The sequence below is a fragment of the Acanthopagrus latus genome, chromosome 5 (assembly GCF_904848185.1).
Source record: "Acanthopagrus latus isolate v.2019 chromosome 5, fAcaLat1.1, whole genome shotgun sequence".
Taxonomy (NCBI): Eukaryota; Metazoa; Chordata; class Actinopteri; order Spariformes; family Sparidae; genus Acanthopagrus; species Acanthopagrus latus.
In genome coordinates this window covers 29,916,954-29,942,386 of record NC_051043.1, presented here as the reverse complement: position 1 = coordinate 29,942,386, position 25,433 = coordinate 29,916,954, and the positions used below count along the sequence as shown (strand labels likewise).

At 44.1% G+C, this 25,433-nt stretch overlaps 2 protein-coding genes across 2 annotated transcripts in view; one reads left to right on the top strand and one right to left on the bottom strand.

Moving 5' to 3' along the window:
• The first annotated feature begins 458 nt into the window (after positions 1 to 458).
• Positions 459 to 9,338, top strand: ggt5a (gamma-glutamyltransferase 5a). The gene is made up of 12 exons (XM_037099529.1): positions 459 to 759; positions 1,844 to 1,971; positions 2,052 to 2,147; positions 3,549 to 3,735; positions 3,831 to 3,991; positions 4,222 to 4,368; positions 4,524 to 4,654; positions 5,390 to 5,574; positions 5,779 to 5,870; positions 7,146 to 7,252; positions 7,425 to 7,535; positions 7,619 to 9,338. Exons 1-12 carry the CDS (start codon positions 584 to 586, stop codon positions 7,763 to 7,765), a joined length of 1,668 nt encoding a protein of 555 aa, XP_036955424.1. The 5' UTR covers positions 459 to 583; the 3' UTR covers positions 7,766 to 9,338.
• An 852-nt stretch (positions 9,339 to 10,190) lies between these two features.
• lrrc75ba (leucine rich repeat containing 75Ba) overlaps positions 10,191 to 25,433 on the bottom strand; it is a 29,801-nt gene continuing 14,558 nt past the window's right edge. The window contains exons 3-5 of the mRNA XM_037099127.1: positions 24,876 to 25,004; positions 23,277 to 23,389; positions 10,191 to 13,973 (exon numbers count right to left, since the gene is read on the bottom strand). Of these exons, the coding sequence (XP_036955022.1) occupies positions 13,367 to 13,973; positions 23,277 to 23,389; positions 24,876 to 25,004 (849 nt within the window). The 3' untranslated portion in view covers positions 10,191 to 13,366. The remainder of the gene's footprint in view (positions 13,974 to 23,276; positions 23,390 to 24,875; positions 25,005 to 25,433) is intronic.

Sequence of the window (25,433 nt, the reverse complement as noted above, 5' to 3'; positions counted from 1 at the left end):
TAGAACTGCTTGTTCTCATCTGCCTGCTGATTAAATAGATTACTTTCAGGATGTGACTTTAACTAGTAACTCAAGTCAACAGATGAATGTGGTGGAGTAAAAAGTAAAATATCTGCCTTCAATATGTACTTAGTTACATTCCATCACGGTTCAGCAGGTCAGAGGCCCTTCTGGTCCACTGGTAACTAAAGTTATTACATAAATGTTGTTGAGTAAAAAGTCCGAATATTTTCCTCTGCAGTGTAGAAGAGGCAGAACATGGAGGTATCGGAACCGTCTGACGTACAGTACTGGATCAGTATCACTGTGGGAGGTCGACACAGTGTTTTGATGTGGAACCTTCTCCATCATGACTCAGCGGTTATTGCCCACTCCCCCCCCCTCTCCCCCCCCTCCCTCTCTCTCTCTCTCCCCCTCGTGCGCTTCAGGCGGTGGGTGGGGCCAGGCGGATAGGCCACGCCCCCTCAGATGGAGTAACTGGGCCCCAGTGATCCAGTGAGACAGTGAAGTTTGAATATTTCAGCTCTGCTCTGTTGAGATGAAGCTCTGATGATCCCCGCGGAGCCGTCGGATCAGATCAGCCATGGCGAGGTCAAAGGCGAAGGTGTACGCGTGCTGCGCGCTGATGCTGCTCTGCGTGGTGTCTGTCATCGTGTGTATCGCTGTTCTCACGAAGGTGTCTCCTGTGCAGTGTCCAGATGACACTTTCTCACGGGCTGCTGTGGCCGCAGACTCTGGGAGATGTTCACAGATCGGACGGTGAGAAAAACTTTACACTTTTCCTTCGACTGGAAGCGGCAGATTTCATTTTACGCACAAATTACGCACCGTCTGTTTTTTTTTTACGCACATAGTTTAGAACACAGTAAAACTTTCTTTCTGATCCCGAATGATCAACAACCTGTTTGTATAATCCTGCCGGTACACCTACAGAACTTACTACTCCTATTACAATATGAAAGACCTCAGTGCGGAGCTGGAAACTTAAATTCGGACGAATAATCCTCATTAAAACAAATCCAGAACATTGCACAAACAAGGAAACTGGATGTTCTTTACGTAACAAGTTACAAAGTTCCGTTAAACTGCTGGAAATCGCTTGAGTTTAACTGTTTCTTGCTGATTAGAAACTCAAATATATTCTCACATCCGTCCTGAGGTTAAACTGCCTCAGAGCTCAGTCAACTCTCTGATAAGTCTCGGACTAAAAGCAGGTAAAAGTTTCCACCATTGTCATATTTTTTTTAAGTAAATACAAGATTCAAAGTGATCAGATTTGGTTGATTTTCATTATGTGAACCGTCAAAGATCGTCTGCTCGAACAGACGCTTTTGTGAAATTCCTCGAGTTCAGTTGGAATTTGCGGCACACTCGATCACTTCGGTGCAGTTGGAGAGAGAGCCAACAGATCCAGGTTAACTCAGCCACAGACCTGTTCTCATGTCGTAAATAAAATGCCTTTAACGGTGTTTCTTTATTGTATTTACTGTGTTTTCTCGTCACTTTTATCTTCTTTTCCTCATTAAAGCTTTTTCAGGGACGGTCGCTGCAAAGTAGCATCCGCATGTGAAAGTTGTTCCTGTTCGTGCTTGTATGTTGTGTTTGTTCCCATCAAACTAACCAGGTATCATGTTTTGCATCAGTGAACATGATCATATGTGCTGTGTGCCCGGGGGCAGGTTCATTGTATCTCTAAGAACGTGATGAACCGGATCAGAAACAACTCTGCGGTTTACAACAACATCCCAACTGTTTCCCCTCTTTGCCTGCATGTCGCCAAACACAAACCTCTCCGTGCTCTGGCTGCATCGTAACGCACGACTCTGACCATGAACTCTTTCAGGGACATCCTTCAGAGAGGAGGCTCGGCGGTAGATGGCGCCATCGCTGCGCTGCTGTGCACCTCCATCATGAACCCGCAGAGCATGGGCATCGGAGGAGGGTCCATCTTCACAGTGATGGACAGCTCAGGTATCAGACACGTCCAGTCAGAACTAACAGAGCTCTCCCTGAGGAGACACTGTTAATGATGATCTCTCATGTGTCTGAAGGTAAAGTGAAGATCATCAACTCCAGAGAGACTGTGCCCAGGAACTTTAAAAGCGACCTGCTGCAGTCGTGTCCCAAATCCTTCCAGATGATGGCAGGTACAGATCACATCATCACCTCTTTCCTTTCCTTCCTCATTCTTGTGCAGGAGCCCTTCTTGTTTGTCTTGTTCTGTCTCTTCAGTATGAGGCAACTCCAGACTCATCACGCTGGAGGAAGCACAGATAAGCCTCAATATTTTGCCTTTTCTATCATACTCGCTCCTTCATGGTTTACTGGAGAACTGCTCACCACATAAGGGCACAGCGCTGGAAGATTCATGACTCCGCCTGGAGATAATGTCGTCTACGAGCTGCCACTGCAGTGAGTCTGACTGTAAACACACCGGGGGCCCGACGGTCCTGACACTGACTCAGACCAGGAGCCGAGCTCTCAGCCAAGACCACACACACACTGAGAGGAGCAGGAGTCCTGGAGCAGCTGCTGGTCTTTTTGTGACATGTTGTCCAGATGTGACACAGTCAGGATCACACAGATGAAGAAACATAAACTCTGTAATATGATGTTTATCATCATCTTTCTCAGTGAAAGTCCAGAAGTACAGAATCAGCTGTCAGCTTTATTATTGATGAATGAACGTGGAACAGCAGGTCGGAGTTGTTGTTGATTGAAGTTAAGCTTCTGTTGGTACGATAGTTTGTTCAGTCTCATTCCCAACTCGTCAAACACGCTCAGGTATCGTAGGTCAGGTAAGGAGAGATTATTTGTTCAGCACAAGTCAGACACAAGGCAACTCAGAGTGCTTTACAAATGAAACATTTAAAATACGTTTAAAACAAGTAGGACGACATCAGGGAACAAACCATTAATGGAAGTTATGAGAGTCACGGTGCAGTGAACAAGTCAAAACTGTGAAAGTGCTTCAGTGAAAGCAGCAGCGAACAGAAAGCCTTCAGTTAGACGAGGCGAGCTGGAGCAGACCTGCAGTTTTCCAGGAGTTTGTTGCAGATACAAAAGAAACGAGTAACTTCAGAGTTCACATGAATGCAGCAGAGCAAAACTGGTGTAAAGTAAAGTTAACACAAGCAGCTCATAATCGCTCTTGAGATTATTTCCCACTTCGATCCAGAAAAAGATGCCGGAGCATAAAAACATTTTATAAGCAGATTTTAAGAATCCTGTTTGTAACTGACACACATGTGACGTATAAATCTCATGAGGACACCTGCTTTATAACTCACTCTTATATAAAATCTAACTTTTTGAAGCAGGCTGCATGTTTTATTCAGTGGAAACAAACACGCAGCTTGGAAGTGAGTCGCTGCTGCACATTAAAGGTTCACTACAGGATTGTAATGAGTCCCAATCTGCAGTACCTCAATCTGACCAGCAGGAGAATTGTTTATGTCGAGTCTAGATTTAGAGATCAGATCATCTCCACATCAGAGCAGAGTTTTATAGATAGTGACTTAACTTCCTACATCCATCCTGTCCTCCAGGTAGTCACTGGATCGGAGTCCCAGGTGAGATTCGGGGTTATGAAACGGCTCACAAGATGTTCGGGAAGCTGCCGTGGGCCGAGCTCTTCCAGCCGACCATCAAACTGGCCAGAGAGGGATTTCCTGTCCCTCCAGTCCAAGGTCGCTACATCCAGTACATCGATTCAAACGCGACCCAGAAACTACGGTACCAACGACTCCACGGCTCGATCTGGAAACCACAGTGAGCAACATGTCACCTGTCTGCGTTTGACTTTCTGTGTGTGTGTGTGTGTCTGTCAGAGAGCTGTTTTCAGATCAGAACGGGAACCTGCTGAAGGTCGGGGACATCGTGAAGTTTGAGAAGCTCGCTGACACTCTGGAGGAGATCGCAGTGAAGGGAGCAGACAGATTTTACACTGGAAGAATAGCTGAGGATCTAATCAGCGACATACAGGAGGCAGGTATTGTGAGACGGGCTCTTCCTTCCTGACCCATTTTCTATCTCTGCTGCCACAATGATCTTATTACACATGAACAAATCAATTGGGCCTGTGGAGCTCTGCAGCCATCGCTCTCAGACTCCACAGTGAGCCGCCCGGATCCATTAAAAGTCCTGATTATGTGGAGCCGAGATGCCTTTTCGGTCAGCTTTGCTCAGCAGAACCATTTGTTTCAATGTGTTTGTGCTCAGGAGGAACACTGACGGCGCAGGACCTGGCAGAGTACGCTGTAACGGTGACTGATGCGTGGGTCGTTCCTCTGGGAGAGTACCAGATGTACATCCCCCCGCCCCCCGCAGGAGGCATCATCCTCAGCCTCATCCTGAACATCCTGAAAGGCACACACACACACACACACACACACACACACAGCAGAGCTGAAGTCTCTAATGAGCATACTGTGACAAATTCATGCTCTTGGAGGTTAACGAGGACTCTGAGCGATGGAGTGAAGGTGTGTCTTCTTACTCCTCGTCCTGGTGTTTATTTACAGGATATCACCTGAGTTCAGCCTCTCTGAGCGGCGAGCAGAAGACTCAGGCCTACCATCGTTACATCGAAGCGTTCAAGTTTGCCAACGGGTTGAAGAAACACATCCGAGATTCAAAGTTCGGCTCAGAAGAAGTGAGTTTCAGCTGATTTCTCACATTGTTCCCGTTCCCATTGTTCCCATTAACTCTTTACAGGTCGCACAGGAAAAAAGAAGTGTGAAGCCTTTTGTGGCTCCACAGGAAGCTGCGTGTAATCTGAGAAACTGCCTCCAGTGTTGATGATTCAGTTGCATCGTGGGTAATGTAGGCTCCAGCTTTTGAACATGAAGCAGAATGTGTGGAATGAAAAAAGGCGACATTTCTGGTCCTGCTGTATCGATTTCATTTGTTTTTAAACTGTTTGCTGCCGTCTGGAACCTACATTACCCACAATGCATCTGAGCCACTGAGTGACATCACTGGAGGCAATTTATCAGATTACTTGCAGCTTCTGAATAATGTTAATATATATTTTGTATTATTACCTGTGAAATCACGTTTACCACAATGACTTTTATTATTCAGTTTTTTTCTTTTCCCCTTTAAAGGAGCAGTCTGTAGTTTTGTTGAAGAAATGTTAATGAGCAGAGAACAATCTTCACTGACTAATATTTGTCCGCCTAAGCAAATAAACTTGTTTACATGTGGCGGACCCTGCCACCTTTCTACCTTCAGACAGTGTTCTGGGGCCTTATTTTCCTCTGAGAACAGCTCCTTTATTGAATTTTTGAATGTTTTCCTTCAAAACTACATTGTGTCCCTTTAAACAGAGTCATATGGAACCTGTAAAATGTATATTTGTGATTTTAAACACATTTTTCTCTCCCAGATGGCCAAGAAATTCACAACGGACAGCTTCGCCGACCACGTCCGGAGTCTGATCAGAGACGACAGGGCGCTCGACCCCGAGTTCTACAACATGACCGGGTCTGTGGACGGCGTGGGCACCACACACGTGTCGGTGCTGGCGGAGGACGGATCCGCTGTGTCTGTCACCAGCACCATCAACCACATGTCAGTATCTGACTCATCCTGCTGCACAGCGACAGATCACAGCTTCAAACACGGCTGTCAGTTTTAAAGTGTTTTTGTAAAAGCTGAAAATACTCCAGTCCAAAGGCTTCCTCTAACAGCACCGTGTACAGTGTCTAAGATCCACTCCTCTATTTTAAAATGCACTAGAATAGATTTGATTCTTTTTGATGCATGTTCTCACAGATTCGGCTCAAAGATCTTCTCTCCCAGAACCGGAATCATCCTGAACAACGAGCTGTCTGACTTCTGCGGGCGGGTCGATAAGATGTTCCCCGGTAATCAGATCAGCACGACACCATCCTCCACTTTCATTTCACACTCCTGGAATACAAGCGCGAGTCAGAGCAAGTTGCTGCTCCTCATTTACCAGGATTGCTCTTACAACATTCGTTTGAATACATATTGATTATCAGGAAGGAGAACTTAGATTTCTGCCTGTCCAGACGAAAACACTGAAAACAGTTTCAGAGTTTGCTGTAAGCTTCGTCTTCAGTGACTGAAACTGTTAAGGCGAGTACGAAAAACGCAGAGAAACAAACATACAAACATCAGACGATCAGAATAAAAACAACACAACTGATTATTTTGCTGAACTCACCCACCGTCTTGAGATTCTCCACTTCCCAAAGATGGTGGCTCTGACAGTGAACAGGTGGAGAGCAGAGTTTGTTTTTTACTACAAACTCTTTGAGAACGACGACTTACATCCGTCGTCAGGTCAGGAAGCTGATCGAACACGTGACAACAGATATAAAATATCTGTTTTGGAGGAGGAATCAGTGACGTTACATCACTTTTGTGCACATCACAGTCACGTTACAGACAAAGACATACAAACTAAACTGAGGAGGGGAAGAGGTGCAGGTGGAGGGAAATGAGAGCAGGAAAGGAGCTGATAGGCTGGAGGGAAGACGGCGAACAGGGCGGAGCTAACGAGGCTGATGCAGAGCAGATGTGGAGAGAAAATGAGGCCGTGGAGGAAATGCCCCAAAAACACAGTCAGACTGAAATGACGGAGAATAAAGTGATTTATTGAAAGATTTCTGCAGTTAAAAGTCTAAAAACAACAAGACCTTTGTCATATATTTTGTCGCGTGGTGCTCATCGTTTCAGGGTAACGGTGCGTTTGATTTGTTCACCTGATGCGATAAAAAGGAAGTCAGAGAACAAGTTGAAACATAACTGTGAACACTTCTGCATTAAAACGTTCAACATCCTTTCAAAGGACAAATCAAAGGACTCCTTTGATTTGCTTTAATTCTGAGACCTCCAGTGGCAGAAATGACGCGTTAACAGAAGAGTTTCTAGTTTCATTCCCAAAATGTAGAAGCACAATTTATAGAACTGAAAAGTCGGATGTTCATTTGTTCATGTGGGACGAAACATTCGCTGCTGTCTGATTGAACAAAGGTAGAAATCACACGTCTGTCTGAACAAACGCCCTTCAGCCGTCGTTCAGAAGCATTTATAATCATCTTCTCCTCGTTCTTTTCATTGATGAAGTCTGGAGCCGTCTGGCCTGTCACTCAAGCCTTTTGTTGTGTTTGCAGGGGAGCAGCCTCCCTCCTCCATGGCCCCCACTGTGCTCAAGGCCCCGTCGAAGACGCTGGTGATTGGATCGACTGGTGGGAGCATGATCACGACCGGGCTGGCCTCGGTGCGTACCCAGGGAAATCACACTAAGTGCCATCAAGATAATTGCTGCAGACTAATGCCCCTCACTGTTGTCATAGCAGGAGGCGCCCTCTCCGGAGTCTTCCGCGTGTCCATCATCCGCTCAGTAATCATCGTCAGACGGATTGAATTGTTCTGTTCTGTTCCTCTTCCAGGCGCTCGTGAACCACCTCTGGTTTGGAAAGAGCCTGAAGGAGGCGATCGCTGCTCCCGTCGTGTTTGTCGACTCTGAAAACACAGCGAAGTTTGAACCCAGATTTGATAAGGTGACGCACGAAACACACTTTATTTACTAAAGCATCACATCAGGTTTCCTCCGGCCCGAGCTTCATCTCCTCTCTCCCTCCAGGATGTGATCGAGGCTCTGGTGGCTCTGGGACACAAACAGGGAACTGCCAAACATTTCTTCAACGTGGTCAACGCTGTGGAGAAGCAGGACGGCTGCATCTGCGCCGTGTCGGACGCCAGGAAGCTGGGCGAGGCCGCTGGCTACTGACATCATCACACTCTGTTTCATCTCCTGGTCTGCTGTCATTGTCTTAGTGTCACTTCTACTGTGAATATAAACGTTAGTTATGCAAAGATGTGATCTGGTGACGTAATGTGATGTCACAAAGTCACAGAAGTAAAGGCGGGACTACTGACGATGCGTTCGAGGAGCAGTGAGGAGCTTCTGTTGGGCTGTTTAAGACATTTTAAATGCTCAAGAACCTTTTTTAACACTAAAGGAGTGGAAAACAAAAAAGCATCGTCGGTCTCTTAATGTGACAGTGAATTCCAGGTTTCTGCAGCAACTGAAATGAAATGTTGCGTCACGCCTTAACTTTATATCTGAAAAAAAAAAACCGTATGTCTTAAAGTAAACTCAGGCATTTTTATCCACGTGGCAGTCAAAGTGTGGACAAGCATCACGTGGAAAAAGAAGAGCTTCACCTGAGGCCAGATGTTCCTGTTCCTCCCGTCCTGCTGCCTTCTACACGTTCTGTTTTCAGAGTTACAGCCTCCAAGTTATTCATCTACATGCTGAAACATGTGGGTTAGTCTCAGACTACCTGTCTGCTAACAGCACAAGTCTTTTCATTGTTTTCCTTTGTGGGGATTAAATAACTTCAGTGTCAGCGATCAGCTCCAGGCTGTGGGAGAAACATCTGATTCTCCCGGGTCGTTCCGTCTCCGTACGATAGCAGCTCATACGTATCTCGTACAGACGTTAAAGTCTTAGCAAAGCCAACTGTTTTCGTAAGGAGGCCTTCGATTTATCTAAATGTCTCTGACTTATTTATCTTCACCTTGGCTCGGTTAGTCAGACATCTGTTCTGTAGACACATCTACGGTAGATTTGAGTATCTAGGTTGCAGAGACCATGAGAAGATTCCTCGTAGGGCAAACGTCACTATCCTAATCCAGACTCACGTTTGACCCGCGAGATTCATGTTGTTCTCCCACACAAACTGTCCTGGGAGCTCAGGACGACTGTGATTGGTTTAAAGAAGGTTTGGCTTTGAGTCTCAATGAGGTCAGCAGACGAAATAAAATCATTCATAGTTTCAATTATGTTGTTGTATCTGAAACATTATCTGGTGTAGCTGCATAGTTTTCAGAGTTCTTTATAGAACTGAATGTTATTTTACATGTTTTTATCGCTGTTCTTGTCATTATGTTGCCTCTTTAAGTTGTTTTATTTGACTCGATTTCGTTGTAAACGTGCGTCACCTCTCAGCGATCCCTCGGGTACAGATGAAGTTTCACTGATTGATTTCAGATCAATCTCAATCTCAAATCGAGTTCAGGCAGAGCGAAAACCAGAAAATATTATCCAGTTTCACCATAATCACTGATAGTCAGGAACAGGTGACGGAGGGCATTAAAACGATATTGAAGGTAAAATAGTTACATAATGTTGCTTTCAATCAGTCTGTTTAAAGCTGTTATCATCTTGTTCTCACTCTCAGTGCTCAAGTTAATCTTTCATCGTTGTTTTGTTTCTCTTCAGTTGATATATAAAGTGAAAGAAATATGGAATTATTTGTAATATTCAAATAAAATGTTGCTTATTTTTGTCTGATGTACTTTAATGAATACAAGTTATTTTAATTCTCTTGTAAGAAATGTGTGAAGTCAGAAGTCGTCTGAAACCAGTTTTGTGTTCAACACGCGTGATAAGTGAAGTGCTTCATGTGTTTGTCACAATAAAGCTGTTAAAAAATGAATTCAGGGTCAAATACATAAAGAAATACAACTACAAACCCAAAACAAACAACAAAATAAATCCAGTCGCAATCTTTGACAAACATCCAGAGAAGAGACGGGCTTTTGTTTCTGGATGCATCAAAGTGACCGTCAGCCAAAAGGTCGACCCCTCTGACCCGAGGTCACAGCCCGGTCGATCCACTCTGAGCCTGAGATGTGTTCTGAACAACCTGCAGCACTTTCTCTGCTGCCTTTTCATAAATCATTCTTTATTTCATTTTCAGCCTGCAGCAGCTGGAGCATGATGCTCGGATCAGAAGGGTGAGTCACATCGACAGGAGAGGAAAGTTTGTGCAGAGACATGAAAACACTTCATGAAAAGCAAAAAGACGAATGGATTTCTGAGCTCATCATCCAGGGAAATAAATCAGTCCTGAAGGGAAAAGGTCAAATAATAAAACCCTGCTGGTTTCTGGGGTGGGCGCCGTCGCCCTGTCACATGGTGTTGGGACCTCGGGGGTGTGACAGTCACACTGTGCCCTGACCTTATAGGAGCCACCTGTTGCAAATGCCACATTACCATGTCTGGCAGCAGGAACAAAAAGTTTCCAGGAGAGGATCATGGGTAGGACCTCATGCGGCGACCACCCTGCTTTCCCCTGGCAAACTGCAGCAGCTCAGGCGTTTCCCTGACAGCAGGCAGCGGCACAGATGATCCGCTGGCTCAGAAACAAGCCAGCGACTCTCCAGCGAGCAATCCTGAACAGCACGGGCCGAGCCGGCCGCTTTTATCGACCCATTTCTACAGATTAATCAGCATAAATAAATCTGATAGTGTGAGCAGCTCCGGGTTCTGCTCCTGACCCAGATGTTTGCAGCACTCCAAAATAAAACACGCAGCACTCCTCAGTTTGGTTCTTTTATTGGCAGTCAGAGTTTGGCATGAGACGAGTACACGAGGACTACGAGGACATCGACACACGGAACAGAATCTACGAACCAAAGGGACAGTGCTCTCCGTCACTCGGGTCAAACGTCTGACATTAAAGGTGTTTGTACACTGACTCAACTACTTCCTGTTGTTATTGTGTAATCTCATGGGTCACGTCCCTTCTTGTTTACTGCTCGCGCTCCACGCAGGGAGGCCACCGCGCTCGGTTTCATTACAGTCGTTATTATAATCACACAACTGGACAAAATGACAAAACACCAAAAACAAATAATTACAGCAGTAATCAGACGTTTTACTGTCACAAACACGTTAAAACACACACTTAAACATTGATTATATATCAGGTGACGCAGGTACGTTGGTTTTAAATGAGCCTTCTAACAATCATGAGCCGTTTGGTCATCATTTATCTTAAAGAGGTAACCATCGGTGACGCTTTGCATCAAGGTCCTTGTGATACGCGTTAGTTAATGTGTTATAAGGCTCTTATGAGTCTGTATAAATGCTTAATAACATTAATCAGACATGTGACGTGACAGATGCAGCGTCGCGGTGCTCTGCAGCAACAAAACGTTGATTCGTATTTGATCCGCTCTGCCTGATTGTACAGTGTGATCAGAGTCTGCTGGGCAGTTTGTGTTCGGATGCTGTTTTCTTTGTATTGGCGGCAGTGAATGTCATAGTAGAGTTAGTGGTTATATAGAACAGCAGGGACTTAACGAACGGATGTATTGTGTTGGTAAAGATAGATAACTGTAACACCGGCGTTACTGGTGTTTGTCACGGTAACGTGAGCAGTTCACAGATCCAGTCTCAGCCTCCTGAACTGCTCACAGATGATATTAAATACGTTTGATATTTGGAATCTGGATAAATACATCTGTGCTTTCTGAGGAATCCTGGAGTAGCTTGTTGAAACTCTGGAGGCTAACGTTAGCTAGCACACTACAGTTTCCCGCACCAGTTGTTGCACTACTCTGATTTCTATTTTGTTTATGTCTGCTTCCCCAATAGATGACTTCAAGGTGTTGAAGCCACGCCCCTGCAGCTGCATCAAGCCTAGTTTGCTGATAATTCACAGTGTATTGATATCGAAAATGTCAGGAGTCAAAAATGCAACAATTCTACACTGCACCTCCTTCAGCTGTCGGCAACAAACCTGCAAAGTTTGAATTAATTCGGATGATCGGTTCTCAAGATATATGAAGTACAAACAGACAGATTCCTGCTTTTTAGTTCGATCAAACATACTTCATTATGCATTTGTTAGCAGTTCAGTGCAGCTACGGATCTGATGCAAAGTCGACGACTTGTCAGGGTTTTTAAATCTGTTGTACTAAAAACAAAAGCCAATAATTCTAATATTAGTGAAAGTTGTAAATAATAGAGAATTTAACAACTTTAATTAGGCAGTGTTCTCACTTTGGGTCCCATTGCTGCAAAAAAGGTTATTTAACTGTTAATAGGTGCATAATAAAGCACATATTAATCGTAATAACGCAACGGAAAACCATTAATAACAACATAAAAGTTAAGTCAGTTAAACTCAATAAATGTTGGTATGCTGTTATAAAAAAATTACAAAAAGCTTTTAATAATGTTTAAGCATCTAAAAACTGTTAAGTGCTCATACAGGTCTTATAATTGACAATAAGCATTTTATTATACTATTATTAACACTTATAAAGTCTTATTGATGTTAATAACCATCTGATCCAACCTAAAAGGGTCTTAACATATTAATTAACACTCATTACAAGGACCTCAGTGTAAAGCTGCATTCAGCTTCACTTCTGTCAGTAAGTGGTTATAAACGATGCACACAGAGCGTCTGAGGTGTGGACAAACTGAAATATAAAAATCTAGTGGCCTTAAAGTGCACTGCAGTGTTTCGGTCGGTCTAACTTGATCATTATGTGCTACAGCAGACGGACTCTAACCGACCGGTAACAGTCGTGGCATCCACATCGATAAATGGAGACGACAACACATCTGTGGAGACAAACGGCAGTGGGACGACCGCTCAGACGAGTCGGCTGTAGTGTCGTAAATACACTGAAACACTGTGGTGACGACTACAACAGCTCAGTAATTACAAAGAGAGGTGAAAACCAGCATTTAGGCAAGTTCAACAACAATCAGTGACAGCTACCCATTGTTGAGTCCTACCTGTTGTCTTCTAAGATTGCTTTGTTCACCAAAAGTGCACAAAAATGGACAACAGAGCCGTGTTTTGTGTCCTCATTTACATCTACACAGGGGCAGCGTGGGCATTCACAAGTGGACATTTGGAAAGGGGGGGAAAACGCAAAAAGTCTTGACCTAGCAGTTTTGCCGGCGTCACGTGACGGGTCGTCGGCTGTATAGTCTGTTGAACTTGTGTCATAGCTTTTGTTGAGAGATTAACAGAGAACACACAATGTGGAGCTAGGCCCTGCCTGCCAGAGAGAGTCTCAGTCCTGGTAGAGAACCCACACGGTCCCTCTGTTTTCCAAACTAACTCCACTTCAGCTACCGCCGGGATGCTGCTCCTCCATCCAACCAACTGATCTGAATCTCCTTGGGATTGGCTCTTCAGCTGTCGGAGAGAGAGAGAAAGAGAGAGAGAGAGAGAGAGAGATAGAGGGGGAGAGAGAGAGAGAGAGCACCGGTTCGTTGACTCTTCCAGCCCCCCTCCAATGAAACCGCACCTCGTTCCCAAGAGCACCATCCACCAACACAGTAAGTCCACCGTCGCCTCGCCGTCGTCTTGTGTGGGTTAACTCAGAGATGGTTAGGGTTAGCTTTGTTAGCCGTGTCGGGACGAGAAGTTCACAATGTGGGCAGCGGTCTCCCTCGTGCCTCAAAGGGTGACTGGGCTCGTGGTGTGAGGGCGAAAGGGCGAAGGAAGTAACAGAGTGTCGTGGGACGACATTTCAACCACGGTTGAAAGAGCCTCGCAGAGAGAAGGCCCCATCACCTCTCGCAGTACTGGAGGGTGAAGTCTTTGGACAGCTGCTTCTCTCCTGAGGCCCACGGCTCCAGCACAAACTTGTTCCCCATGTCGTCCTCGTCATCCTCCACCTCTTCCTCCTCCTCCTCTTCCTCCTCGTAGTGGCTGGGCTCCTCGATAGACGTCTCCAGGTGGTAGCAGTAGGGCTGACCCTCGGTGTACTCGTAGATCGTCGGCAAGCTGCTCTTCAGGCTGCAGCGCCGACGCAGAGCGACCAGCAGCGGCTGAGGCATGGTGAAGATGTCCACGTTGTTGCCCAGGTCGATCCAGGCCAGGTTGGGGAACATCTTGGGGTCTTTGAGCATCTCGGTGAGGTCTTTGAGGATAGCCAGGGTGAGGCGGTTGCCGTTCAGAGCCAGGGTGCTGAGTTTGGGCAGCGAGGCGAGGAGAGGCAGGAGGATCATCAAGTTGTCGTCCTGGAGTTCGGTGAAGCTGATGTCTACAGCCACCACGCTGTCTCTGTTGTTCTGGAGGTAGAAGGCGACTTGACGGACGTCCCGGGTGGACAAGGGGATGCCGGATAGATCGACTGAGTCACTGGAGAGCTTCTTCTGTAGGGTTGTCTTCAGACTGTTGGGAGAAAGAGCAAAGAGAGGAGATCATTTAGACGACTCTTTAACATGAAACTGGCATCGGTTGGAGCTGGAGGGCGACAGGATCTGTGTGAAGGCCCTGTTGTGTTTCCTGTGTTGTATAAAGGAGGGGGTGACCGGGCCGGCGTGCAGCGGAAGGCTGACACAGAGACTCCAGCATGAGGATTTACTCGTGTAAACAGAGGAGCCAAAACATCCGAACGAGGCTGCGGCTCGAGCTTAAAGCTCTGACAGCCAGGAGCTTCTTACAGCACAGAGGAGCCAGAGGAGTTCACTGCTGCTGGAAAGATAAACGCTCACGTGTTTTTAGGAAAGATAAAACTGGAACAGAGATACGTGGCCAATGGTTTCACAGTCAGAAGTCAGAAAAATGTTTCTCAACACACGATGAAAGATTTGGTTGGAATTGGGTAGAGAGCTGATTTTCCTGACGTTTCTAAATCAGGTACTTTTGAGCCTTTTCAGGATTTTTCTAGCCAACGACTGCACTTACTTGACTGGATATTACTATTTATATTGTTTAATTGTAACATTTCCCAAACAGGGAAAGAAGAATCAGAATCATAAATACGTCAATGATCCTCGAGGGGAAATGAGAGGACGATAACAAAATAGAGACAGCAAAAATTAAAGATACAAGCTTAAAATATAACATAAACTGTGTGCATTAAACTATAATATGTGATAACTATATTCATATTTAGAATTAGACTCACTACAAGCAATAGAGATGTGAGATATGTTCCTAACAACACACTATCAGAGGTGTCCAGCGTCTTCACATCCTCTCCTCAAGCAGAAGTTCAGATACTTGTTTAAAAACTCTGGAGACAGTAGAAGTTCTGATCCAGCTTGTTTCCTCCAGCACAGTAACAGAGTTCAGGCTCTGACATGGACTCAGAGTATCAGAGTAAAAAGTCTCCCTCTGAAGGACATTTGTGCTCAAAGCTAACTGAAGCTCACGTCATGTTAATAGAATTAGACTATTAAAGTTAAAGGTAGAATCAGCAGGATTTGTCCCAGCTGTTCCTGAACGCACCACAGAGACAGTTGATTGTTGAGTCTCATTCCCAGGACGTCAAATAGACACATGTTGGGTTGGTAAAGCGTCCCGAGCAGCAACAAAGAGAGAAAATCAGAAACTCTCTGCAGATACGAGACACTAACACGTCTTTTCTCCACATTCCAGCCTCCCTCTCTGTCTGTTTACGGCTTCTTACGGCTTTTACGTCTTTGTCTCGTCTCGCTGCGTCTGATTGGTCCACATCAGTCTGCTGATGTTGGGAAATAACAAGAATCCAGAATTCACCTCAGATGCATCAAACTAAAGTAACGAGGTTGTTGTGAAGATGTGAGGAGGAGAAAGTTCAGGTGTAGAGAGGAGAAGTCACACAGAGACTCAGAGTAAATACAGATACATGAAGCAACAATCAAGTTCTGATGTTGCAGTGAAACGTCTCCCTCTTATATCAGATGTTCTCTGGATTAATATTCCTGCTGCATTCGTGTGTTTGTGTCATTTTCCTGCTGCAGACGTTTCAGACTTCTTTGACCTCTAACAGAGTCGCCTCACGCTCAGCCTCATCACGACTCGTCTGTTCTGTCCCCTTATTGAAGCTGTGTTTGAAAATGGCTGCTTGAGCTCTCTGTGATTTTTTTTTTTTTTGTTCGGTATATTAAGGTGATTTATACAAAGTGAAAGACGTCTGGTTCTCTGTGTGGGAGGACTCTGAGCAGAGTATCTGTCTGTTCTGCTGCACAGACTCTCAGCAGCAGCTTCTGAAAACCTTTAAGCCGTTTCAGGATGTTGTGTAACACGAGCAGGATTTGAGGCAGAATCTGAACATACGTGATTCTCCGTAGCATCGAGCTTTTACTTCACGATGCTGCTGAGTGTATTTGTGCATTACTCACACACCCTCCTGTGGCCTTTTGTCTGCAGTCGGTAACATTTCCTGGTGGCCTGTTTCCCCCCCTGAGGATGCGGTGTGTTTAACTCGAGCCGTAACTGAAGTGGCCTGTAACGCTGATTCGGTGTCAGAGTGAATTATTGCATCCTCCGGCGCCCGCTGACTTCCTGTGACATCCACTGCAGTACCTGTCACTAGTGATGCTTTAAAGTGTCTTTTTGGTCACGTTGAAAATGTACGTGCCCTGAGAGGCTTCTTTTCAGCAGCAGGTGATGAGCAGAAAGGTCAGCGTCCGTATTAATCGCAAAAAAATAGTATAAACTGCTCAAAAACACAGATTCAAAAGGAAGTTTGATGTTAGTAAAACTTTATATTAAAGGGGAGTATTTTTAAACCTGGGCTCTGTATTTCCATGTTTTTGTGCGTTAATGATTCATGTTTACTGAAAGTTCTGGGATCGGTCCAGTAGATCTCCTCAGCTGTCAGCTGCAGTGGAAATCCTTTGGGGCAACCGCAGCTGTCGAAGCTACGAGCACTTTGTGTTCGTCACCGACGGACGGAGGTCGTTTCTCTAAGTGTTTGATAAGTTAGTTGATTAAGATCCTTTTTGTAACCAGAAACACAAATATCGCTCACGGACGAGTCTCGCTCTGAAATCTAATCAGAAGTGAGTTGTTGCAGGAAGACGACGGTGGAAACGTGATGTCAGAGGTGAAGAGAAGAGTTTGGAGCTTATTTCAAAGAATTTATTGTCAGAGTCATTTGTGTTTCTGGTTTCACAACAGATCTTATTTCTTGTTGTCAGACACAAAGGAGCCCACTGAGGTGATCCACGAGAGCGATTCACAAAACTTTTACTCACTTAAACATGTAAATACAGAAGCACAGGTCTGAAAACACCAGAATATTCCTTTAAGATCTCGTAATAAATGTTACTTTATAGATATCAAGGCCTTTTAAAGCCCTTCAAAGATGCTTATTAACATTTAAAAGATATATAAGTGTTAATAAACCATAATAAACACTTTATAACAGGTAATAACAGTCTCATGAGTTTGTATATTTGTTGATAACAGAATTATAAACATTAATTGAGTAACGTCATTATATGACCCTCCCCAGACATTTATGTTCCTTAATTAATAATAATAAATACTTTAATATGCACTGATTAACAGTTAACTATGTTTTACACAGCTGCCAGCAGGAACAACATCTTGTTAGGGATGTTAAATTTCTTATTACGCATTTATTAACAACCATCTTCTGCTATTGTTCTGAAGACAAAACACTTACTCAAACTAATCTTTGCAAAATGCCCAGCTGACTGTTGATAAATGTACAATAAAGTATTATGTTATTATTCCAGCCTGGTTAAACAACAACAGAAGATCAGTAAAGGTTTAACAATGACAATAACTGTAAGTTTGCTAAATTCAACAAATAATATAAACAATTATAAAGAACTCATGAGGCTTCAAATAATATTTTTAAGTGTCTATAAAATGTTAAGTGCTTGTAAATGTCTTATAATTGACAATAAACTGTTTATTTTGTATTATTAATGCTTAAAAAGACGGATTAATGTTACTATACATTTCTTTAGGACTTACAATCTCCTTATAACATTTGTACTTATAAAGAATATCTTATTTAAGGCATCAGTGAAGTTTAGTTTATCTATGAATGGACCGGATAAATGCCATTATTTTGCCAAAAGGCTATTTTCCATCGTTGTCCCCTGGACAGGGTCTTAAAAAGACTTCTTAAAACTCAACAAAGGAAAGAGGAAAAAAAAGGAATGACGACAAATAAGCATAACAAAACTGAGCACAAAGAAGAATCCCACGGTGGTTTAAAGATCCAGCAGTGACTCACTGCTCACCTGTCTGTGTTTATCACCTGCTGTTCTGCTGGTTACTGAATGACCTGTATGTGTTCAGGTGGAACTCATCGGTCAGGGCTGCTGTGAGTCCGTGACGTCCTCCCTCTCTGCAGCCTGGTACAGATGCTTCTCTGATCACAACTTCTTTATCTGGCTTTTTTCAGACAGACTCGTCTTGTTGAGCTCAGGAGCCACAAAATAGGTGTCTGAGCCTCCAGATCCATCAGATACAGAGAACAGCCATGTCACCGATAACTGTGTGGCCGACGGCTCGCTGTCGTCTTTACATCCATAAGAGCTCCGATAACACGGTGAAATGACAAGTAAAAAATCTGATTCTTGACTGTGAGTCAAATCACACTTTATATTTGTTGCTGCGCAGATGTCTTAAAGAAACCGTTCACCCCACAAACGAAGATGATGAGACTGATCTGAAGAAATGTCACGTTTAAAGGTTGTAAATAACATATTTTCTGATCGATTTGGGATCTTGTGGCTTCTGGAGACTTGGATTAAGCCGGACGAGTTTAACTGTGAAGCTCCAGAAATGTTTTGTGGACTACAAGACTTCACCTGGCCTTTCATCAGCGTGGTCCATAAATCTAGCTTAGAAAAGATGCTCCTCACATGTGCAGAATTGCCTTAGAAAAGTCACGTTTTTAAGTTTTCTTTGGTATCACAGTGATCCAGTGATAGTCATCTGAACATCCACAGGTTCACTGCTAACAGGAAGTGCTAACAGACAATTCAGCAATAGTTAAATGTAGTTTTTGATCATTTTTTGGTTGTGCTTCACATAGTAAATCAACTCTGTTTTACTGTGGAGCTCCAGAAACGTTTTGTGGACTATGACACGTCTCCTGACTTTAAATTATGACTGAATTTTCTTTTTTGGGTGAACTGTTCCTTTAAGCAGCAGGCAGAGAGCAAATAATCCCTCCGTGATTTGAAGCCAGAAATAAGACAAATAAAAGTGGATGCTCACCAGTCTGCACACACAGATAAGTAATCTAATAAACATCCGCTACACAATTAAGTAATCAATTAAATTAACATTATTTAATGAAGCCAGCTATTAAATATTCCCACTAAAACAGTGAGAAGGCAGATCAGTCTCCTGCAGACGTCGATTTAATACAATGAGTCAGCGTTAATCAAATCATACTTATGATTTATTAACATAAATATTCAAGTTTGGAGTGTTAGCTGATGCTAATTGAGATGCTAATTAATAAAAACATGGGAGCACTTTTCAAAACATTTAAAATTCATGTGTTAACAAGCAGGCGGATGATTACAGCTGTCATGAAAATCTCATTTTATTTCAACTCTAAGTATTTTCCAGGAGTTCGTCTGCTCCTCGCTCCTCTCGGGGGTTTATTACTGCGTCGCTCACACCGGTTTGTTTTTCTGCAGAGTCATTTATGCCGAAGCTCGGCTCCGTTATTCATTTCAACCATCTGAACTGCACGAGAGAGCCGAGATGAGCAGTCTGATCACATCTGCTGCCTGACATTTCACTTTCCAACTCATTTTCTGTTGTGTCATACACGTGGATAGGACTCACACACACACACACACACACACACACACACACACACACACCACTGCATTGTCCTTCATGGTGCAGGGAATCCAGCCTCACAGTTCCCAGTCCAGACGGTTTTATCACCTCCGTATCTTCTCGTCTGATCGATGTTTAGGTCAAGAATCGGTGCCGAGCAGCTGATCTGACCACTTTGTCCCGTTTGTGAGGGTTCCATCTGTTCATACCTGTTTTTACCATCAGTCCTGAGTGATCCCATCATCAGTGCATGGCTATAAATTCGTTGACATGCGTCTGGAGTAACCATATTGGATCAGACTCACTGAGACACAGGCTACATCACTGGGACAAACACAAACAAAGAAATATCTACAGATAAAACATTTGCCGAATTAACAAGAAGGCTCAGGTAATTAAGAATTTGTCATTGATAGCACTTCACAATATCTATAACCCATCTTCTAACTCAAAAACTCACTAAATTGAGCTAATTTTCAAGGGAGTCTGGGGACTTTCTCCACGGGGGACAAAGAAGTAGCCTGTGTTGGTTACTGACACTTTTTACAAGGAGACAAACAACTTCAGGTTCTGATTTAAGGCTGAATTTACAAGAAAGACACAATGAGATAGAATCTGTTGTAGCTTTTTGACAAGTTTGTTCAGTTTCTCCTCATGAAACAATTCTTAAAATCACTCTGTTAAAGGAACTTTTTCTCCTCCTCCTTCCTCTGAATGTGGTCTGAATGCTTACATATATATTTGCCCTCAGTGCGTCTCGGTGTCGTACACACTGGCACTTAAAGCTGTCTGCTCGTGATCGGATCACTCAGGAGGAATGTTGACACCGGCCCTTGAACAGCCTCTTATTCTGCAAATAGCCGACAGAAGTAATCAGTAAAAATGACTGATGGGTCTTTGAGGAAGCTTCGATGTGCACCGTACGCTACAACGCACCACATAATGCTCAGCGGAGAACAGACGGAAAGCTGGTAATTTCACGTTGCGGTGGAGATAAAGTGACGTGGAGACTGAAAGAGGCCACTAAATGGTGGTTTTTGTTTCTGTGAGAGCGTCGGGCTGACAGCTGTGATGGTGAGGCCAGATACGCCTGATGGAACAACAAGATAAAGGTGTGAAAGCTGAAGAGAGAAAAGGTCACAAGAGTGTTTCCACCCTTGAGGTGGAGGCACCTTCGCTGCTTTTTCTGGCCTCCGTCGCGCTTATTGTTGAGCTCTTTCAGTAAAAAAAATCTCAAATAAACTAGTTAGATAGATTAACAGGATTAGCGAGATTCAGACATTAATTCAGTGTGGCATTTCAGTCACAAATGCGAGTACAGTATTTAGAGCGAGCAGTGTGCAGAGCTAATGCTGGATAATGAAGGGATGAACGATCCGAAGCATTACAGCCGACTGAGCCGTCTCTGTTTCCTCCGAGCTCAGAGAAACTGCTCACAAGTGAGACTGTTGTACAGACGAGGGCATTCTGCCTGCAGCCGAACAAAGACGCTCGCTAAAGAGAAACAAAAATCCACCCGAAAATATATTTAATATCATTGTTACGGAGACACTTAGTTTAGCTTAGCATAAAGACTGCAGACAGGGGAAACATCGAGCCTGGATCTGACTTAAAGTGGAAAATCTGCTTTACAGCACCTCTAAACCTCAGCAGTGTACTTAATAAAGTTTGTTTTTATGTTTCTTCCATTAATCAATATGTGAAAATGACAACAACTGTGTGGAAACAATGTGCACTAAAACAAGACATAATGTGTTATTTTATTATTCAGCTTTAAAGGTGCTGCAGAGCGGACAGGTATCGTTACCTTTAGACAGAGCCAGGATGTTTCCCTGTGTTTTCACTGTTTATGCTAAGCTACGCTAACCATCTGCTGGTTGTATATTTATCGTCCAGTACATACAGAGAAACTGGGACGGTGTATCTTTTGTAGGATAACCCGAGAAGTTAGCGTTGCCCTGGTTTCTCTCAAAAAGCCTAAAGGATTTTTAAATTTGATTTTGGATTATTGCAGGCAAAATAATCTCTGTGGATGAAATGAGTTTATCCTTTCCACATGTTTAGTTAAAGATAATCTTCACAGATGAACACCACTGTAAGGATTTCAGAAGTTTACATGCTGTAGGCTGCTATACATGTTAGCATTCAACCACTTGGTAGCTAACACTGTGTGACACATTACAACAGGAAGGGCGTAAACTAAAAATTGTCAGTGTACATCTTGGACAATTTTTATTTAAGCGAAAGTAAAACACACTGGATGTAAACAAAGAATAATGCTAGCTAGGAAGCAGTTGAATGCTAACGTGAGCTAATGGCTTATAGAAGTTGTTGTTTTATTTTGAAATATGGCTGAATGTCCCTCCAGACTGTCACCTTCCAGCATCTTCTCAGTCTCTGATCAACCAGAGGAGGTGAAATGAAAACGATTTGTCAGACTTTAACTACGTCTCGTGACGCCTAACGGCCCAAAGTGAATGGTGGATATATTTTGTTGAGCCCATCTCTTGTTTCTCTTGTTTGATTTATACGATGCAATAAGATCAGAAGAGCTTTTATCTCTATTCAAGTTAGCCGTGGGCTGAACCAGGAAGACCAGTGGATCTGAGGCCGAACTTTCCTGGCTTCATGTATATGTTAAACTGGAGGCGACGGGTGAAGTCAGGAGGGGTTTGCAGTTGTTATTGATCTTCTCTAACTGATAAATTGTTGAACTGTTGCACAAATAATCCTCCTGCCTGCACATGAACATACAGCAGTACCACAGACTGCAGGCTGAGCTGAGCTGCTCTCTTTCATAACAATAAATGGAAAACTAACTGAGCACCCGGAGACTCACAACTGTTGCTGCTTTTATGACCCAGAAAGGGTTTTTTTAAAATTAAAAAAAAAAAATGAAGTATTCATGGTGAGCGGCAGGCTGGCCCTGTCTGTCTCCCTCCAGCTCCGACAGGTATTTGTTCAGGAGCACGGCGGCAGGTGAAGCTGTCAGAGCTCTCAGCAGTCACTGTATTAATATTCAGCTTTAGGGTGGATTCGTGTTTTAATGATTCATGTTGCTCCTGCTGTCTCAGCCGGTGTCAGACCGTCTCTCTCGCTCTCTGCATGTTTATGAAGCCAAGAACATGACTAAGATAAAAAATAAAAAAAAAATAAAAATGAAAACAACCCCTTCAGCTGTCGGACGTATGTGCACATTTCCAGAGCTGCTGTCAGTGTCGGTTAAACTCTGTGCCGCTCGTCTTCTGGGCTGAATTAAACGTCTACAGCACAACAGAGCCGGGTTCGATGGCGAGGAGTCCGATCCTGCCAGATCTCTGAGAATACATCTGATTCTGTGTGTTGAGACCTCCGACTGACTCGTAATGAACCTGTCTCATCTCACTGTGTTTTCAAACTGTCTCCGTCCTCAAACCCTGAGATTGTTTTCAATCCTTTAGACAATGAATGTGTTATTTGCAGCAGTCTGTGCAGCTGTGCAACAAGCAATAACTCCAGAATGAATCAGGATATTCTGTTTGTGTGCGTGAACAGGATTACCTCCACACACACACACAGAAACAGAGCTGTACACGAGCCGATTCTTTACTCATCATCTGCACATCAAAAGCAATTCCCTCTCTCGTGGAGAGGAGTGTAATCACATGTGAACGCAGCCCTCTCCAGCCAGCAGATGGAGAGAAAAAAAATGTGTTGCTGTGGCGCTTTTTGAAGAGACAGAAAGGCCAGTGGCGACACACATCCACCGCACCCACACGAGCACTTAAAAAGAAAAGATGATGGACGGCCGTGGTAACCATGGCGCTTCCCCGTCAGGTCAGCCTGTGGCCAGCGCTGTCCTGCTTCAATGTCAGCTGCAGAGAGAAGGAAGTCTCCACAGCGCCGCTCGCTCAAGATTTATGTCTGGACAGGAGGACTTACCAGGCCTGGGATTTCCGTCTGGACATGCTCTGCCTCAGCCACTTGGAGTGTGGAGTCAGGTGGTAGATCAGCTGTCTGCAGATCTTATCAGAGGACTTGATGGTGTCGGCGTCCTGCAGAACAGACAGACACAGTTCAGAACACTTCACACGCACATATTCATCAATATCTTGTTGATTATTAACATGAACGCTGGCAGCATTTCGTCATTATTAATGTCTCTCCAGCACGAATGTTGTCTAAAAAATACTAGGTTATTGACAGGTTTTCCTTCAGTATCGTCCTTATTATTGATTATTTATTGTAAGTCGGGAAGTTGTTCTGCGTAAGTTCTGATCACAATATATTTTGCTCAGCACGGCCTCATAAAAACCACAAGTATTGATAAGTCCACATATGATCAAGCTGTCGTTGGTTCAGTTTAGGACTCATTCAGGATTTTAGTCTCCTGTATTTTTATTAAAATCACAGACTGTTTTCAATTTCTTGTCAGTTTTCTGCTGTTTGGTTGGTCTTGATGAACAAAAATACCCGGTGAGGTTTAGCAGAACATGGCTCAGGTTCACATATTATTCCAGTGTTTCTCTCGAGCCGTTACAAAGACGAGATTGATCAGTTTTGTTGCTGATCCCAGAAAAACATCGAGCAATAATTATGAGGATGTTGAGGGAGAAGTCTTGGCTAATGACCCAGCAGTTGTAGAATATGTTAATGGTGAATAAAGCCTTAATAATTGCTTTATAATGACTAATAAAGCGCCAGTATGTGACTACTATGTTAATGTTTAATACGTGTGTTTGACGCAGACAAGCAGCAGCTTCCAACATGAGATTTTCTGCTCGTGTTTGCACGAGACAGCGTCTTTATTTCCCACCATCCAGCCTGTAAGTCCTGCGAAACCCCCCTCCATCTTCTAGAACTCCTCCACCCGTAAGATCTCTCACACAAACAGAATAAAAACGGTTTGTTATTATTCCTCACGCCTTCAGCTACTCACGAACAAAACACAATTTAGCTGCCGTGCTGGAGCAAGAAAATCTAATCACATGCAGCGAGCAGAGGAGGGGAAAAAAACCACAGGAAGTACAGAAGAGAGGAGAGCCGCCGGTGCACACGGGTGAATCCAGTTCATCTGGCGCTCGTGTTGCGGCTGCTGGTGGTCGTTACCTACATCACAATGATTCAGTGCTCGCTGCTGGAGGTCGAAACACACTCAGCTTCTTTCTGTGCACAAACACAGACTTTATATTTTATGTGCTGTTGAGCCGTTGAGGATTAATACCGAGCAGCGCTTCCTGTTTTCTAGCTGCTCACGAGGAACACGTGTCTGCAGAAATGTAGGTCGCTAACATCCTCAGATTTGGATTCTCACTGATCTTGAGAACTCATCGCTGAACAAAAGGAAAACCATCAGGGAGTTTTTTTTTTAAAAAGAAGGCTTTGTTTCCAACATGGCTGCAGAATTAATAGGAATATTATCAAATCACAGCATGACCGGGTGCAAATCACAGACGCAGAACAGATGCACAGACGTCCTGGCCTACAGATTTTGTTCTCCACGTGTGTGTGTTTTGTAAAAGACAGTAGAAGCGAGCTGACCTTCTTGGGACACTGCATCTCTCGAGCCAGACTGAGCAGCAGCTCGTGGGAGATCGGGTCCACCAGGTTGAGGAAGGCGGCGTTCTTGTACAGGATGTCGTTGAGAGAGGTGCCTTCCAAACCCAGATCCTACCAGAGCAGACAACAGGAGAGAGAACGGTGCAGTGATCTCAATTAAAAGTGTCTGCCAGCGAGACTCTGGACCTGAGAATAAAGTGCGTTAGTGGAAGGAAAACGAGGCCCTGCTGCGTCGAGGGCGATGCGACAGGAGATGGAGAGATAAAAGATGTGTTTTGTTTTAAATATTCATTAAAGGAGACAGGAGCGTCTTCATCGACTGCAGGAGAGAGGAGTCTGGAGGGAGGCGCAGGGAACACTATGTTTGGAGCATATATAACCACAGCGCCACAGCAGCGGGCCGCACCGCACATCCCAGCATGCCTCAGCACCGACGCCTCGCACGGACCCGTCAAATCTCGTGTGATGGGAAGACCGTGGAGATTAGTTCAGGCCATGTTTCTACACAGAACACACAAACATTTAAAGGAACAGTTCACC